Genomic DNA, 18,132 nt, shown 5'->3' with positions numbered 1-18,132 from the left:
CGTCCTTGGGCCAAATAAATGAGCTGTGCCCAATTTTATTCGATTCGAATCAAAAATGTAACCTGTACTTTGTTTACATTTTAACATGGATAGACGGACATGCATAAATCGACTTAAAAAGTGATTCTATGCATATTCTCAAAAGGAACCATGTGTCTATCTCATTTCCTTTTGCCTGTTACAAACATATGCACAAAGACATAATACCCTGTACCACAATGTGGTGAACGGTATAAAAATCAATCAAATCATATTTTCAAAATCCACTGCCTGTGATAGTCTTAAAAAAATTCATGCTAGTCCTTTAAAACTATTTTGAAAAATCCATTTTTCTGTTAGTGCGTATAATTTGTTTAAATCAGCACTTTATATACCTTATAAAAATATTTATTGTCAAGAGAATAGTCAATATCTTTCTAAACTTTAACATTTCACATAACCTAGAAAAATATGTCAAAATTTGAGCATCAACTCTTTGTTAATTCTTCTTTTAACTTTTTATTTTTAGACAGATAAATCTGAAATCTCCACTATAGAATGTAAAACAAATAAGAAAATATTTACACTTAAAATAAACCACAATAATGTATCTTTTGATTATTTATTTCTTTCTTTGTATCTTTGCAGATATCACAAACATTGATTGTTCTTCAGAGTCGTCTAACAAGAGCTGCTCTTAAATAACACAAATAAATAGAACAAAAACGAAGTGGGACAGAAGAAGAAAAAATACTATCAACAAAATAAGAAATAAAAATAATAAAAGTCACAAACACACACACAGAAAGCCATTCAATCACAGATACATAAGTCCGAATCATCATCTTTACGTCTTCATCCGACGATGCCGATGATGATGATAGGAACTCCATGAGAGTCAGAATAGTAGCGGACAAAGAAAAATCCTTATGACCAAACCATCATCACTAGCCGTCACTTAAAATGACAATGAATTAAGAGTATTGTGTGCTTTTCGGTTTTCCATTGTGACAACAATACAAGAAATAGTCGGGAAAATACCAGATTCAAATAAAGCGAAGAAAGCACAAGAGTAAATCCATAATAAGACCCGTGATTAATAGTCCCAGAGTGAAAGAATGCAAAGAATGTTGTTGCTGTTGTCCTGATGACATAAATACCAGGAATAACCATTATCAACATCAGCTAGCATTGACAACCGCAACAATAACAATAAACAGTATATCTTAACAGGAACTTCATTAGTGGAGAATACTTCAGCAAAGAAGAGACGAGAGTGGAAAAAATATCACTGCGCCACATAAAGCTCAATTTTTTGGTCCTTAGAAACTAAGCCATACAAAATACCCACACACACATAAAAAGTACTCCTTGCAAGGAAACCTTAAAAGGAAAAAATAACAAAAATGCATTAAATTATCATTACTACCCCAAAAAATCAAATTATAGCCAACAATTTAGCCACATTGTTGTTGTAGTCATCATTCTAAAAAAAGAAAGAAATCGCCAAACGAAAATATTTTTTTATTATTATTTTTCTAATAAAAACCAGCCTTGGTAACGGTCTTCATCTTAGCACCGTTGCCAACGCGCTTCACGTACACGCCCATTATGGATGACTCTACCATTAGCATGCCCCTTGTGGCAAAGGAAGATTGCATGAAAGCCCTTATCAAGCCAACAAATGATAATACCACAGTGGTCAGTTTTCAAAAGAATCCAATTATAACGACTACCAATTCCACGCCAACCAATGTCAATTCAAATGCGAATATCGCCACCGCCGCCGCCGCTGCTGCTGCCGCCAACGTGCAACAGTATCATCACAACCAACAGCAGCAACAACAACACAACAATCAGTTACCATTACAGCCAACAAATTTTGTGGGGAACAATCTGAAGAATGGTTCTTTGAGTTATGGGTAAGTGTTTGTAAAAAATCTTTTTTTATTTGAAATATTTAATTAGTTATTTTATGGGTTATAATAAAAATAAAATTAAAAATAATCCTTATTATGGGAAATCTTTGGCAGTTATGTTAAATGAATTAATTGAAATCAGACGTTTTTATGAATTATATTCAATTCTTTCTGGAAGAATTTTTTTATTCACCAGGAATCTGGAATGCCAAATTTCAGCCACTTCGTTGTGAAAATTTTACTAAAACCTTCCACTTTGGAGGAGAAATTTAAAATACTGATCTGAAAATACTGAGGAATTCTTCCATACCATACTCCAAGGTCCCAGATTGCCAAATTGCAGCCACTTTGGTGAGCGAAATTCGGAAACAAAAAAATGCATCTCAACCCCCAAGAACCAGGAACACCAAGCCACTAAAACACCCAAAAGACCGAAAATGAGGAGATCCTTTATTTATTTGTTTGCAATGACTCAATAACCCGAATGCAAACGTATAACTTATTTTTGTAATAATGCCTAAACCTACTAAGGCTGCGAAGAATTCGTCGAATATTATATTCTTGACTAGAATAAAATTCTATGTATATTTTGATATGTCCGGCCGTCTGAGAATTTGGGAAACGGAAATGCCTCTAATTTAATGATTTGTGTAATATTAATATCCTACACAACCATGTTGTAACGCCGCGAGATATTGGTCCTAGACCCACCATTTATTATACCGATCGTTATATCTCGACTAGCTGGAATATGCCTAACTGTTTTGGTGAATATCGGTTAATATTTAGCGGGTCGAATGGACCCAGAATTTTGTGTAAAAAATTCTAAAATTTGTATTCGATGATGCATATAAAGAGTGATTTGTTAAGAGCTTGATAACTTTTTTTTAAAAAAACGCATAAAATTTGCAAAATCTCATGTGGTCGAATAACACAAACCCAATTGCTGCGAACGGCGACGAATCGACATTTCACGGTCTTCAGCAACACTCTCAGAAACATACGCAATATTCTCTTCTGTACGCACTGTACGCATTCGTGTGGTTGGTTTAATGTCCAATAAAGTAAACTGAGTGCGAATCTTGGTCACAATCGCATTAATTGTTTGCTCACTTGGTCGATTATGTAGACCATAAATCGGACGTAAAGCGCGAAGCACATTTCGAACCGAACACTGATTTTGGTAATAAAATTCAATGATTTGCAAGCGTTGCTCGTTAGTAAGTCTATTCATGATGAAATGTCAAAGCATACTGAGCATCTTTCTCTTTGACACCATGTCTGAAATCCCACGTGATCTGTCAAATACTAATGCATGAAAATCCTAACCTCAAAAAAATCACCCTTTATTTACTCCAGAAGGACGCCCCAAATAGAATGACCCTTGTGCCAAATGATTTGAGGATGTTAAACACGTTTTTCCAACCGAATTAGCTGTAATTAGATATTTTTGTTTCTCATTGGATAGCAACTCTCCCTACCAAAACTTATTACTATCCACCAACTTTTGGTAAAGCCCCCACATAACCGCAATCTCCAAATGTTGGTATTTTGAATATTTTGGACTCGCTTTTCTACCAATTAGACTGTAATATAATACTATGGATAACCACCAGGTGGGAAATTTTCCTACAAAATGTTTTTTAGGGTAGTCTTCATATAAAGGCACCTCACAAATTTCAGTATTTTGGGAAAATTTTATACGTTATAAACATAAAGTATCAATAGTGGCCCAAGTTATGGGGTATTTTTGGCACCGAACTTTGCTCCAATTTATTTTGAGTTTTCATTAGGTAGCACGTTTTGTTGTGGGCCCCACACAACCGTACCCTCAAATATTCAGTATATTGGGGAGTTCAACTGAATTGACTCTAGTTTACTATTTAGAATTATTATTTACTCCGATAAAATTGTTTCAATATTTGCCAAACTAAAAGGTCGGCTCATTTCAAAATATCTGTTGCAATCCTGACCTTGTAGTTTTCCAACCAACGATGTATAAACTGCAGACAACATTCCATAAGTATCAGGGATAAAAGTAGGGCTAGTCGCACCGCAGTAAGGAATTCTATCATCACGCCTGTGCGTTGCCACTATCAATAGTCTCTTAAGGGGACTTCCACCATTCTCGATTTTAAATGTTCAAGATTTTATTGGTTTGTAACTTTGCACATATATAATTGAAGATTTAAAAGAGAAGAAATATAATTTGCAAAATGTGGTTGTTGTTGTTATTGCCTTCGCTCAAAAGTGAACAAAATTGCGGACATTTGTTTTTTTTTTGGAATGTCGCCTATTTTTGTTCGATGTGCTTTATCCTAGTTCATACGATAGCTGTACACTCCAGGAGAATCGTGTCAAATTCTGGAACCGATTGGATTATTAGTTTTTGAGTTACCGTGCCCGCCATTCGTAAACACACAATTTAGAGAAAAATGCGTTTAAAGTTTGAGAATCACTTCTGCCGTCACTTGATGCTGACACAATAAATCGGCTATATTTTCAAGAGTTCTTGGGATTTTTACTTGAAATTTTGTGAATATCTGGAGTCATCCTAGACAGAAAACATAAATGCAAAGACATACATGTACAACAACTGGTCACAAAGGTCACACATCCTGGTCCTTCTGCAGAAGAGCCGAAGGATCTACATGGTGTTTCAATCCAAAGATGATACACTGGATACGTATGAGACATATGCATCGGTAGTCTGGTGGAGAGTAATGAACAAAAATGTAATGTAAACTCGTTACTGAAAGTCCAGAGAACATGCAAGGTATATGAGAGACAATGAGAACAACATCAACTAGAGCTTTGGAGACTATATTTTATATACATCCAATTAAAATCTAAATAAAGTTTGAAGCGGACATCGCAGGTTTAATACTTCAAGCTATGCTAGCCGGGAGCCATCTGTGTAATTACAGGAAAGTCGGCTAGCAGGAAATTCTGAATATTCTGGTGTAATTTCTTACTTTTCCACCAATTGTACTTATTATGGTACCATTTGAAACTTATCGTACAGTTATACACATATAACGTTGTCATAATTTCTGGCAAGATACTAGCTCCCCAACTCCCCAAATATCTACTGTATTAATTACATAAAATTTCATAAATTTTATAACTAATTTAAACAACCACCTTCAACTCTACACATCAAACGCATTTTAGAGTTTATGTTTCAAAGCTATATGCTATGCGTTAAATTCGGCTGTTGTACATTTATTCAGTTCTTTTGATATAAATAGATCATTCATTTAGTTTATAGTTCATTCGAAATAAACTACCTTAAAGCAACTATTCCGCAAACGGAACGATCGGTTCCAATCTTTAATTTTTTTCTCTCGTTCACCTAGTTCTTTTTGATTCAATCGTTCATCTAGATCTTGCCGTTCATTGACCGAATTAACTGCATATACCAACGAACGATTAAACAAAATGAATGACCTGGAACCTTTTGTGGAACGAACCGAAACTCTGCACTATTTAGTTCATTGATCAATCGGTCGTCATTTACATATGCCGTTTATAGTTCACTAACTAATTCGGTAATCGATCAAAGGCAATGAAACTTTTTCTTTTCGAATTTTTGGTGAGTGAATCATCATTCTATTTCGTTTTCATTCATCTTTCTATTTGTAAAAAATATGACTTCATACTTTTACTAAAACCAAACAAAAACTATGACACATTTTTGTTGACCTCACAAAAACATTCATTCATTCAAATTTATTTACAATGATTCCTTCCTTTTTCAATAAAATTATCTCCAAAAGGATTCATTGCTTTCGAATGAAGGACGACGATTCAGTTGTTTTGTTCCACCACACTATTTTTCTAATTTGTATTACTCTTAATGCTCGTATAACCAACACAAGGCCACAAAAGATTGGCAAAGATTTGACATGTCGTAAAATATGAAGTCAGTCAGTAAGAAAAGTAAAATAAATAAACAAAAAACGTCTCCCCCTTGACGTTTCAAACCCCTAACGAGATTACTTCTAAACCACCAGCATCATCATCTATGGGTCAACGGGAAAGTAAAGATGGCAAAGTGTTAAGTTTCACACAAGGCCACTTAATAATGCTCTTGGGAGGATGATGATGATGGTTTGAAGAGCATACTTTTAGGATGAAAAGGTAAAACAGTTCTAAAGGGGGAATTTGTAGCATATGTTTTGTATTCAAATATTGGAGTATACATTTAGGGGGAATAAAATTATTTTTTATTTAATTTTTTTAATCCTTGTGGCTTTCTTTCTTATCTTTAAAAAATTATAACTGGTTATTTATTTTAATTACTTTTTTCCTCAATTGGTTTCCAGCCACTGTTTACATCTTTTGATCCCTAATGTTATTAATTATCAAAATTAAGCCACGACCTAAGACACAGACTCCGTAATTATTTAGGGGCAGAATGGTTGTTTATCAAATACAAAGATTTAATAGAATTTTGACAAGTAATGTCAGAGGTCGGGGATAAAAATGATAAATGAATGACATTGTACATGCCTTCTTCTGATGACATTTGTGTTAACATTAAGACACAAAAACATGGAGAATATCTCAAAATCTCTGAGGATTAGCACGTTTAACATCAATCTTGGTCGACTTAGGTTTTGATAATTGTGGATTCTTATTTAGAAAGGGTGTGCTATGTAAACAACATCTATTGGCGTGTTATTTTTGTTGTTTGTAAATTATAGGCTAATTTTAGGTGTTTGTATATAATTTCGATGCATTTTCTAACGCCTATTGTAAGGGTCTATTTTTCACACTTTTAACCCGCACGGAGTGAAGAAAAATATATTCATGATAAGATTTTAAGATTCTCAAATTAAAAACTATTGAATTTCGAAGTTCAGAGTATATAAATTCTTCTCTAATTAAAGCCTCCCATGTATCGAATTATGTCCGCTACATGGAATTGTACATATTGTAATTATTACGGGATAGTTATGATTATATTTGCCGTTGCGTTCCTGTTATCGAATACCAGATGGTGGAGGAAAAATTCTTTCCAAGTACTATTCGAATATTTGTAAAAAAGAAACGCTTACATCCCCATTCAAATGAAATGAATCCGAAGCATCCAGACATTCTAAGAACTAATTTCAGCATGAAACACTACACATGCGAGTAACACTGGTGTTGTAATGATCTGAGATGGTGCCACCTAGAGGAAAATGGCAACACTAAATAAGCAAGGACGTCAACAACTGCACAACATTCGAAAAGGCGTTGTTTCTAGGCGACCATAGATGGCAGCCCCACTATCTGGTACAGACTTCAATCGACCATCTACTTAACAGTAATATAATAGGAAATTATTAACCAAAACAAGCGGGAGATGGGAGATGACGCCAATTAGAAGAAGAAAATAAGCAAAGACCCTAACCACTGCACAAAATTCAAGTATGTGTTGTTTCTATACAACGATAGATGGCAGCTCCATCACGTAGGACATTCTATATCAGAGCTATCATTTACTTGGCTGGAATTAAACCAATGAAATTTTCAAAGACACTAACAAAAAAAGGACTAATCGAATGAGATGCCTATACTTTAAAATGAGAAAAAACAAAAATCGCCATTAGAAAACCCTGCATAATTCTAAGAAACGAGTCCACAAGTTGCGATTATTGGGAATTCCAATATAATTGTTGGGTAGCTGCGAATTAAATAATCAGTAACGGATAGTCGGTGGTTGAAAACACAGTGTACCAAAGATTTTTAGACTATCCTTCATTATATTAGAATGTAGCCTGTTGGATACCTTAGTTTTAAGCTAGGTACCAGGTCCTTGCCATGGAAAGGAAGATATGGTCGTCATCATAGATTGCAGTTTTGGTTCACTTTCGGAGGAAATGTTTCAGTCCCAATGACCTTGACTTTCGAGGCGAATATTGGCGCCCCTAGACTATCCAATATTAATGGATGATTGGTTCTGCAGAAGAAATTGTATATAGGACAATATTTTGTAATAGTCTTTATAAATTTAGAAAAATGCCTAGTGGACTTAAATAAAAGTTGCCTGTGAAGTAAATATAATCATAGGTTTAACACAAAATAGGAATGACTGTAGATGGCGCCAAACAGAAAAATATGATGACTGCACTAAATAAGCAAATACCCTAACCACTGCACCAAATTCATGTACGTGGTTTATCTACACAATGATAGATGGCAGCCTCATCACTTAGGATAAGCTACATCAGAGCAAACAGTTACTTAGCTGAAATTAAACAAATGAAGAAACTAACACAAATGACTAATCGAGTGAGATAGCTATACTTTGAAAAGGAGAAACAATTTCAGCTGTGGAAAACATAAAATAATTCTACGGGACGCTTCAACAGATTGCAGTTGTGGGGAACCCAATATTTTTATTGGGCAGCTGCGAATTAAATAAGCCGTGGAAATCACCTGGTCTTAGGCACATTTTATAACTAAAGTCGCTGTTTATATAGGACCATGTTTTGCAATAGACCCCATATTGGTCGCAATAATTATATAGGCCCATGTTTTGTCATTGTCTCCATATAGAGATCCCGACACATTTGAGGTATTTCGTGGTCCTAAAAAACATATAAAGTTCAAGTCCAATTTGTTCATATTTCCATTGTCCTAGGTGCATTTTCTAACCTATAAGTATGGAATTTAGCAATTCGTGATATTGATTTTCAATATGGGTTCAAGTATTAGTATAGCGCCCATATAGAGGTCACGACATTTTAGGTATTTTGGTGATCCGCATTATCCAATCGAAGTGGCAGAAGTTTGTGGCAAAAATTACTTAGCAGAAATAGGTCCACATATTTTTATTTCCATTTAGAGATTCAGAGGTCCATTTTGAGCATTTCGATGATCCAACCGATGTGGCTATAATTCCCGAACTATTGATGGGTAAAAAATTCTTGACTGAAAATCAGTAATATTGGTCCATGTTTGCCCTCATACCGGCTTGATTTTCGGTATGATGAAGAATCAAGACAAGCATAAACGAATCGTAAATGTTTATGGTTCTGATAACCTCAAATATATAGTAGAATTCGAGTTTTTGATATTATTATTGTTAATGTTACTTGTAGCCTAATTTTAGGTGTTTATGTCCGTATTTGTATTCATTTATATTGAGGGCTCTTTTATCTCGATCCACTAACTATTTTTTCCTTATATACAAAAAATTAACTTTTTATTTTCATATACCAGGAAAATTTCAACACATAAATTTCCAAACCCAAATTATTTCCATAAATTCTGTCCATCATTCTGATGTTATTTACATATACCAGTGCATACTTTTTGGGGCATTGTGTGTTATTCCATTAAAATGTTTGAGGAATTAATATAATTTCCTCGATAAAATAAAACAATGGAATTTGTCTGTCAGAATGAAATGTTTTACAGGTAAACTTATAATTAATATTTGAAGTGATTGCAGTTTAGTAGGAAAAACAATTTAACTTGTGTGTGTTTTTTTAGAAGAGGAAAAGTTTCCATTTCTAATTTAAATTGAGTTAGAGCCGAGAATGTGTTGAAATTGTTATAATTATAAACATGTTTTTGGCTTTATAATTTGTTGAAGTAGGAAGAATAAAGATAGTTAATAGAATTATTGTTTTTATATTTTCACAGATATGGGAGAAAGGGATTTTTGGTAATTCACATGAAAACCAAACTTTCATTTTCGATGGAAGTCCAATAGGACTAGCATTTCTATAAAAATTTTAAGAAACAATCACATTTTGTTTCTTTCCTAGACCATGAGGTCGTCTTCATTCTAAGCCTAGATATCTTCTGAAGAAGATCATAAGGTTTTCTTTAAAATACCAAGAGGACTATAAAATATGAATATGTATTTTTCTATAGGCCTTATTCTGTAGAATACCAAGAAGATTTCTTCTGTAGAAGGCTAAGTGATCTTCATGTGGATACTTTCTTTTAAACAAAGGCAAGAAGTTTTCGTCTATAGAAAATTATAGACTTTTTATATTATTTATTGAAAACCTCCGACTATTCTATAAAAGAGGGCCTCCTGCTTGTTTATCGAAGTAGACGAATCTCTTTGTTACTGGAATTTTCGTGGGAGAGATTGTGAAAATGCGGATTAAGTAGAAGTTCAAGAGGCTTTATTTTAAAGGAACCCATGAGGTCGTATTCTTTAGAAGAACTAGTAGCCTTCCGTAGAATGGACAAAGTGTCTTCTTACATAAACACCAAGAGATTCCATTCTGTTGAAAGATTTTTTTGTAGAATATATATTACATTCTTCCAATTCACGTCTTCTTAAATTTTCCCACGAAAATCCCAAAATTAGTTATGTTACCCACACATACCCACCGCCCGCCCTAAACGCCTGATAATCCCAGTGAACAATTAACTAGAATTTGTAATTAGCATTTGATGCTCATTTTACGCAATAATCCGCAGCAATTCCACATAAATATTTTTTATGTCATCCCCCTTGTGACAATCACCAAAAAAAAAAAAATGCTGATGAGACTGAATCAAAAATGTCGCAGGAGAATTAAAAGTAGTATCCCCCCGAAAACATGAATGTAACTAAATGTGTCCAAGGTCGTCGTCTGTATGGGTGGGAGGATATATTTCTGTGTGTGGGATTAATATTCAAGTTGTGTGTGCGTGTGTGGTTTTGGTGGGAGTATATGTGGTGGGTGACAAAACATCTAAGGTCCCTGTGTTAGTTAGTTTCACTCGTTTTTTTTTTTTGTTTTCCTTGTATTATTTTCGTGTTTCTCCCACTTTTTGAAAGGAGGAATTTTCTTTTTTTTCAAGTTCAAGCGGATATCTATTAAAAGCAAACGTAGCAATAACACGCTCATTTTAGCCAAGGGGAGTGGTAGAATTTGTTGTGCGTAACATGGCGACAAGGTCGTGGAAAAAATGACTGTTGATTTCATCCCACTTAAGGACGAAAATTTCTATAGATTAAAAATACGACTACACATATAAAACACCTTGTTTATTGCGAGCTTTAAAATGGGCTTTACAATAGGGAAAGAAATTATATGAACACATAATTATAATTGTTAAAAAATTATTAAATTAAAACCAGTGAGCGGAGCAGTATAGTCGGACGCGGCCGACCATATGATACCCTACACAACTTCCATGAAAATCTAACTTTCTGGGGTTCTATATTCTGATATTGGGAATTTTTCGCGATATTTTCACCCTCTTGACCGACTAGAGGTCAACAAATATTACTAATATTCAGTACAGATTGCCTTCACGGTGGGTTGTGTTCTGATGACCAGCTTTCAATTGTGGTCTATAGATCAACTCGAAAAAGCACACAAAATTAAGTTTTCGGTCTAATTCATCTCAAAATTATTCTCTGATCATCACCGAAAATTATAGCCGTTGTAGTTGACCATACCTGGATCCTCATGGAAAATTTAAAAGCGATCAGCGCTATATTTCTGCTCTCTAGTGTGGTAATGGGTAACTTGATATAGTAATAACAATAAGTAAGCACCTGTAAATATTAAGGAGTATCTCCCATATCCGATTACATACGACAATATAATTGGTATCAATTTAAAGATATGTATCAACTTCTTGGGTCTATGCCCTTCAGGTGTAAACATATACGCCATAGAATACAAATTTTGTAATTTTTCACACAAAAGTCGGGGTCCATTTAACCAGCTAAATATTGACCGATTCTTATGAAAACATGTATGTTTATTCTTTGACCCGATTCCCTTCTCCATGACAATCGGTACACTTAAAGGTGGGACTAGGATCAATATTTCTCGGCGTTACAAAACTTTTGGGGCTATAATACCCTGACAACATAGTTGTGAAGGGTATAATTATTAAATATTTATTAAACAGACTAATAAAGGTTTTAACACCTAACAGTAGGTTATAACTAATAAAAATAATAAAATATATAATATATTTGAAAAATCTTCTTTCATAGGAAGTGATATCGTTCCAGCATTTTCCTCGATATATTGCTTTAATGTTTCTGTCCTTTTGATTTTCGTCTAAATCAAAACGTCATTAAGTTCGGCCCGACCGAACTTTTTATACCCTCACTATTTGGTGTGCATTCAAAATTCTTTAAATATATGTTTTTTATGCACTGAGAAAATAAAATGCCAAATTTCAGACACTCAGGTTGGAAAAATTAAATTCTTATCAACATACCGAATACAAATCGGGATCCTTGCCTTTTTTGGTTACAAGGTTATTAATCGCCAGGAACCCACAATGCCAAACTTGCCAAACACCAATTAAGGGGAACTTTATATAAGAAGCTACGTCAAAACATGAATCTCCATCGCAATTGATCTCCAAAGCATCAAAACATGGATCTCCACCATAATACTCCTAAAAAAGGGGATCTCATTCATAAAACTCGAAATGCTAAATTGCAGCCACTTCTGTGGAAAAGTGTGGCTAAGATTTAATAATACTGAAAATTGGGTAAGCCCATTAGATAGGCATGGACCTATATTAAACAATTTCTTCCGTGACGTTATATGAGACCAAGGTCCAAAACATGGACCAATGTATATAATTTTCAATGACAAACATTCTTGTAATATTAGCAATGTATGTGGAAAGTTTCAAAGCATTATCTTCAATATTTCGAGCTATATTTCGTTTTTCACAGATAGACGACAAAAAAAAACGTCGTTCTGTTCCCTTGGACCGAATAAGCTATGCCATGGTAAATATTATAAAATTGGGCTAGGGTCTTCAATATACCTTAAGGGAACCCCCCCATTCTCGATTTTATTTTTTCAAGATTTTCAATGGGCTGGTAAATCAATACCAATGCTTCTTAAGGTTTGTAACTTTGCACATATATATTTGAAGATTTAAAAAAGAAGTAAAATAATTTACAAAAAATGTTTGTTGTTGTTTTTTGTAATTAAAGAGAAGTCCTTATTTTTGATGGCGGGCATGATAACTCCTCACTGGAACATCGGAATCCGAAAATTCCAACGGTGTTAGAAAGAGTACATGTCTGGCTCTCGTATGAACTAGGATTATTGACTTCGCTCTAAAATTAACAAAATGGCGGACCATTGAAAAAATATTTTTGAAAAATCGCCGATTTTTGACCAAAAACCAAGTTAAAAAATAAGGAAGTTCTTCACGGATTGGCTTTATCATAGTATCGTATGAACTAGCAGTACACTCACTGAGAAACGTGTAAAAATTTGAAATCGATTGGGTTATTAGTTTTTGAGTTATCGTGCCCGCCATTCGCAAAAGAGAAAAACGCGTTTAAAATTTGAGAAGCCCTTTAGCCGTAACTTGATGCTGACACAATAAATCGGCTATATCTTCAAGAGTTCTTGAGATTTTCTCTTGAAATTTTGTAGAGGCATTCTTGAATTAGGTCAGATTCGAATTAAATCAAAAAAATTTTTGACCCCGAGAATGGGGGGTTCCCTTAAATGATGCATGACCTCCGTATGGAGGCTATATGTAATCACAATCCCGGAATTCCAAATTCAAACCACTTCGTACTAAATACTACAAAGATAGAAATACATCAATAGATGTGGAAGTGTATATTAGAAGATGAGTCTACAACCATTAAAATACCTATAAAGAGTTTGGTTGCGATATTTCTACCCAATAAGAATCCCAAAGTATTAGTGAAGCCTATGAGAACCTGAGTACCAAATTATCAATTTTCAACCAAGTTGTTTGAAAAAGAGCCCAAAATATGGGAAGAATCGATATATAGGGGCTCTACCAAAGCGTGGACATTTCATTTCATTATGATTCCCTTCACCAATTTGGGTATACAGATACAACAGACATCGCATTTTTAAAATTGGACGAACTGAAATATGTGATATTTATCTATATGTGAACCGCAGCCTATGCTAAACTTCATTCCCATTTTTACATGTAAATCGGCCCAGATTTATATATAGCTCCCATATATATTTTCGTCCGATATAATCTAAATGGTGTACCAAAGTCCCTATATATATTTCGATTTGCACGAAATTTGGCACACCGCACTGAATTAGGTCTGGAATGATGTGTGTCAAGTTTCCTTAAAATCGGCCCAGATTTAGATATAGCTCCCATATATATTTTCGTCCGATTTAATGTAAATGGTGACCCAAAGTCCTTATATATCATTCGATTTGAACGAAAATTGGTACAGCGTACTGAATTTGTTCTAGAATGATGTGTGTTAACCTTCTTTAAAATCGGTCCAGATTTAGATATAGCTCACATATATATATTTTTGTCCGATTTAATGTAAATGGTGTATCAAAGTCCCTTTATATATTTCGATTTGCACGAAATTTGGCATAGCGGAATGATTTAGATATAGCTTCCATATATATTTTCCTCCGATTTAATGTAAATGGTGCACCAAAGTCAATATATTTCTTTCGATTTGCACGGCATAGCGTAATGAATTAGGTCTAGAATGGTGTGTGTTAAGTGTCGTGAAAATCGGTTCAGATTTAGATATAGCTCCTATATATTTTTTCCGATTTTATGTAAATTGTGCACTAAAGACCCAAATTTTGTGCGATTGTCACACAATTTTGTACAATGAACTGTAGTTAATCTCTGGCAAGTCTCATTGAAATCTATTCGCTTTATATATATATACACCTATGTCTGTTTTTTCACGGTCTTTTTGTACACGGTTTTGATATACCACGGTTTGAAAATTTAATATTTTTAATTTTTTTACACGATTTTATTCCATTTAGCACGATTTGAAATTTTATGTACTTAAATTTGTTTGTCAAATTTAATTTTTGCGAAGTATGTTCATATCACAAAAAAGTATTTATGAAAGAAAAAAGTCTGAAACCATCGAGTGAATTCCTTTTAGCGCATAAAAACAATTTTTACTGGTCAAAGCAAATGTGAATAGCACTAAATTAGGGGAATTCCCTTTTTACACGTTTTTTTTTACACGGCTTCTTCTGGAACCAATCTACCGTGTAAAAACAGACTTAGGTGTATATATATTATATCTATAGAAACTCTATATCTGACCAAATGAAAAATTTGGTATAGGTTGCAGAATGACATGTTTATGGATCCATTTTCGTGTTTATGGTCCTTCAACGTCTGTTAGGATTCATCTGTTGAAAATACCCAAAGTGGTGAAGGGTATCATAAAGTCGGCCCCGTCCGACTTTACTACTTTCCTTACTGGTTAATATATTGTTATGAATACTCGAACAGATATTTGACTATGTCATATCCTCGAAAAAACAAATTTCTCCCCGTTTCTGTGGTGAATATTCTTTACCTCAAATATGACTATCTAGCATGATCAAACAAATTTCTAGAGGTTGATTTCTAAAAGGTTTAAGTAAATTAGCTTGTAGTACAAAGTATAACGCAGGCGGCCCCTTTTTAACAGTATTCTCTATGAATTCTCCCCTAAAGAGCATTTTCATTTATTTTTCTATATATTTAAGGTTCCCTCAATTGTTTTCTGTTTGTGGCAAATATTTAAAGACCAAAAAAATGCAAAAAGAAAATCAATATTGTTTCTTTTTTGTATTTATAAAAGCGTCTTTGTATTTTCTTTTTCTTTTTTGCCTTTTATGTTTGGCGAAATCGCGTGACTGCCAATAATTTTCTTTGCGATGAGAATGCAAAATAAAAATAAATTGGTAGACTATGAGGTACCCTGTAAGAGAACAAACCAAAAAAAAAATACAAATTTATTTAGTTAATGTTATTAACAAATAGGGGGTGGAAATTAATATCTGTCTGAATGATAACTAATGGGACGTAATGTATTTTTTGTTTAGATTGCGTTCATTGTTGACTGATTACAAAAAAGTTAGTTGTAATAACTTTTTTCTGTGAAATCGAGGAATATTGGGGTCTTATTAGAAATAAAGTGAAGGGAGTGGAAAAGAAATAAATTAATAAAAATATTAAATAAAAAATATATATTATAAAAATAAATGCTTTTCCGAGAGCATATGGGATTTTTTAAGAGGAATAACCAATAGTTACTTTACTTTGGTTTAAGTTTCCTGTTAAAGTTTTCAATCCACAATCTTTAAAAAAATCCACTTCACGAAATCCACTTTGATTTTTTGTAACTGACAGACACCCCCCACTAGTCGTTTGTTTTCTTCCGTTCGCTCGCTCCCATTTCTGGGTCATTCAAATTTTGCAATAAATTTTTTATATATATGGGTTCCAGTTAAAAATAAAAACGCCCTGTCACTTCCACATCCATTTGATTCATGATTTCCTTTTTCGTAGAATTCTATCCTTTATCAGAAAAACGACAACAACACAAAAAAGCGCAAATGTCATTCAACCAACACAATACAGACAGCCCACTTGTGAATGACAACTTATTTTCGCCTTAATTTAAATAGTGAAAAAAAGTGAAAAACAAAAATAACAAGTCACAATAGAAGTCATTTTTTGATCGATGGCTTTCCATAATTACAAGTCAATTATATTTCAACAGCTGGAATATTGTGATGGTGGTGGCGTGAAAGCAATAAACACTACCCACGCACAAAAAATGAGACAAGTAATAGCTGCCACAAGTGAGGGAGGATGGACTTTTTAAAAACTACACAAAGAAGAAAATTAAAAATGTTTCATTTATCCTTCCTTTTTTTCTTCCTCCTATATTATAGGTGTTCTTTCTGTAGAAAACCATTATAAAAGACCCCATATGAAAGACCCCAGATATTTATAGAATATAAGATCAATAAAGCTTCTTCCTAATGTAGGTCTTGCTACTTGCTACTTCTTTAGAAATCCTCAACTAGAGTTTTAATAATAATATCCATGCCAAAAGATTCTCCTTCGTTAGTCCATGAAAATTTTTTTTTAATATCCAAGCCTCCGATGGTCATCGAAAAAATATTTTCAAATATCCAAGCCTCCGATAGTCCTTAAAAAAAATATTTTTGAATGCCCAAACCTCCGATAGTCCTTGAAAAAACTTTTTCAGCTGTCCAAGCCTCCGATAGTCACTAAAAACATATTTTTAAAATATCTACGCCTCTGATAGTCCCAAAAAAATAATTTTTAAATATCCAAGCCTCCGATAGTCCTTGAAAAAATATCTTTAAAAATCGTTTGGTATTTGGAGGATCAGCTGGTGCATGTAAAAATATTTTTAAAAATTTACGATATATAGAGACTTTGAGGCACCATTTACATTAAATCGGACGAAAATATATATGGGAGCTATATCTAAATCTGAACCGATTTTCAGGAAACTTAACGCACATCATTCTAGGCCTAATTCATTACGCTGTGCCAAATTTCGTGAAAATCGAAGGATGTATAGGGACTTTGGTGCACCATTTACCTAAAATCGGACGAAAATATATATGGGAGCTATATCTAAATCTGAACCGATTTTCACGAAACTTAGCACACATAATTCTAGGCCTAATTCATTACGCTGTGCCAAATTTCGTGCAAATCGAAGGATGTATAGGGACTTTGGTGCACCATTTACATTAAATCGGACGAAAATATATATGGGAGCTATATCTAAATCTGAACCGATTTTCACGAAACTTAGCACACATCGTTCTACGCTTAATTCAGTACACTATGCCAAATTTCGAGCAAATCTAAGGATATACAGTGACTTTGGTGCACTATTTACCTAAAATCGGACGAAAATATATATGGGAGCTATATCTAAATCTGAACCGATTTTCCCCAATTTCAATAGTGTTCGTCCTTGGGCCAAATAAGTGACCTATGCCATATTTCATCAGAAAAATACATGGACGGACGGAAAGACGGGCATGCGTAAATCGGCTCAGAAAGTGATTCTATGAATATTCTCAAAAGGAACCATGTGTCTATCTCGTTTCCTTTTCCCTGTTACAAACATATGCACAAAGACATAATACCCTGTACCACAGTGTGGTGAAGGGTATAAAAATCCATACCATATTCGTTGCCTTTAAAATGTACTTTTTAAAAAATTCCACGCTTTATTAGAGAACATCAAAAAATGTGTTTTAAAAATCACACTTTATTAGAGACCTCCAGAAAATAATTTTTCAAAACAGACGTCTTTTGTTGATACTTTAAAAAATATTTTTAAATTTTTAAATACCCCATGGCTGCTGACCCCACGACTCAGGTGGTCCTTGACACATTAGTTTTGAAAAATCCGCTTCTTTACTGGCCATGCAAAAATATTTTTAAAAAATACTCTGCTTGACTTTGAAAAAATATTCAT

The 18,132-nt window shown here is 33.8% G+C and overlaps 1 protein-coding gene across 1 annotated transcript in view; it reads left to right on the top strand.

Moving 5' to 3' along the window:
• Positions 1 to 1,590: 1,590 nt before the first annotated feature.
• The window catches only part of LOC133337193 (ABC transporter G family member 1-like), a 76,892-nt gene continuing 60,350 nt past the window's right edge, over positions 1,591 to 18,132 (top strand). The window contains exon 1 of the mRNA XM_061545447.1: positions 1,591 to 1,901. Coding sequence (XP_061401431.1) covers positions 1,591 to 1,901 — 311 coding nt within the window. The remainder of the gene's footprint in view (positions 1,902 to 18,132) is intronic.

The sequence above is a fragment of the Musca vetustissima genome, unplaced genomic scaffold (assembly GCF_032173495.1).
Source record: "Musca vetustissima isolate MV318-11 ecotype Yass unplaced genomic scaffold, APGP_CSIRO_Mvet_v1 utg2557, whole genome shotgun sequence".
Taxonomy (NCBI): Eukaryota; Metazoa; Arthropoda; class Insecta; order Diptera; family Muscidae; genus Musca; species Musca vetustissima.
This window is presented reverse-complemented; position numbering and strand designations above follow the sequence as displayed.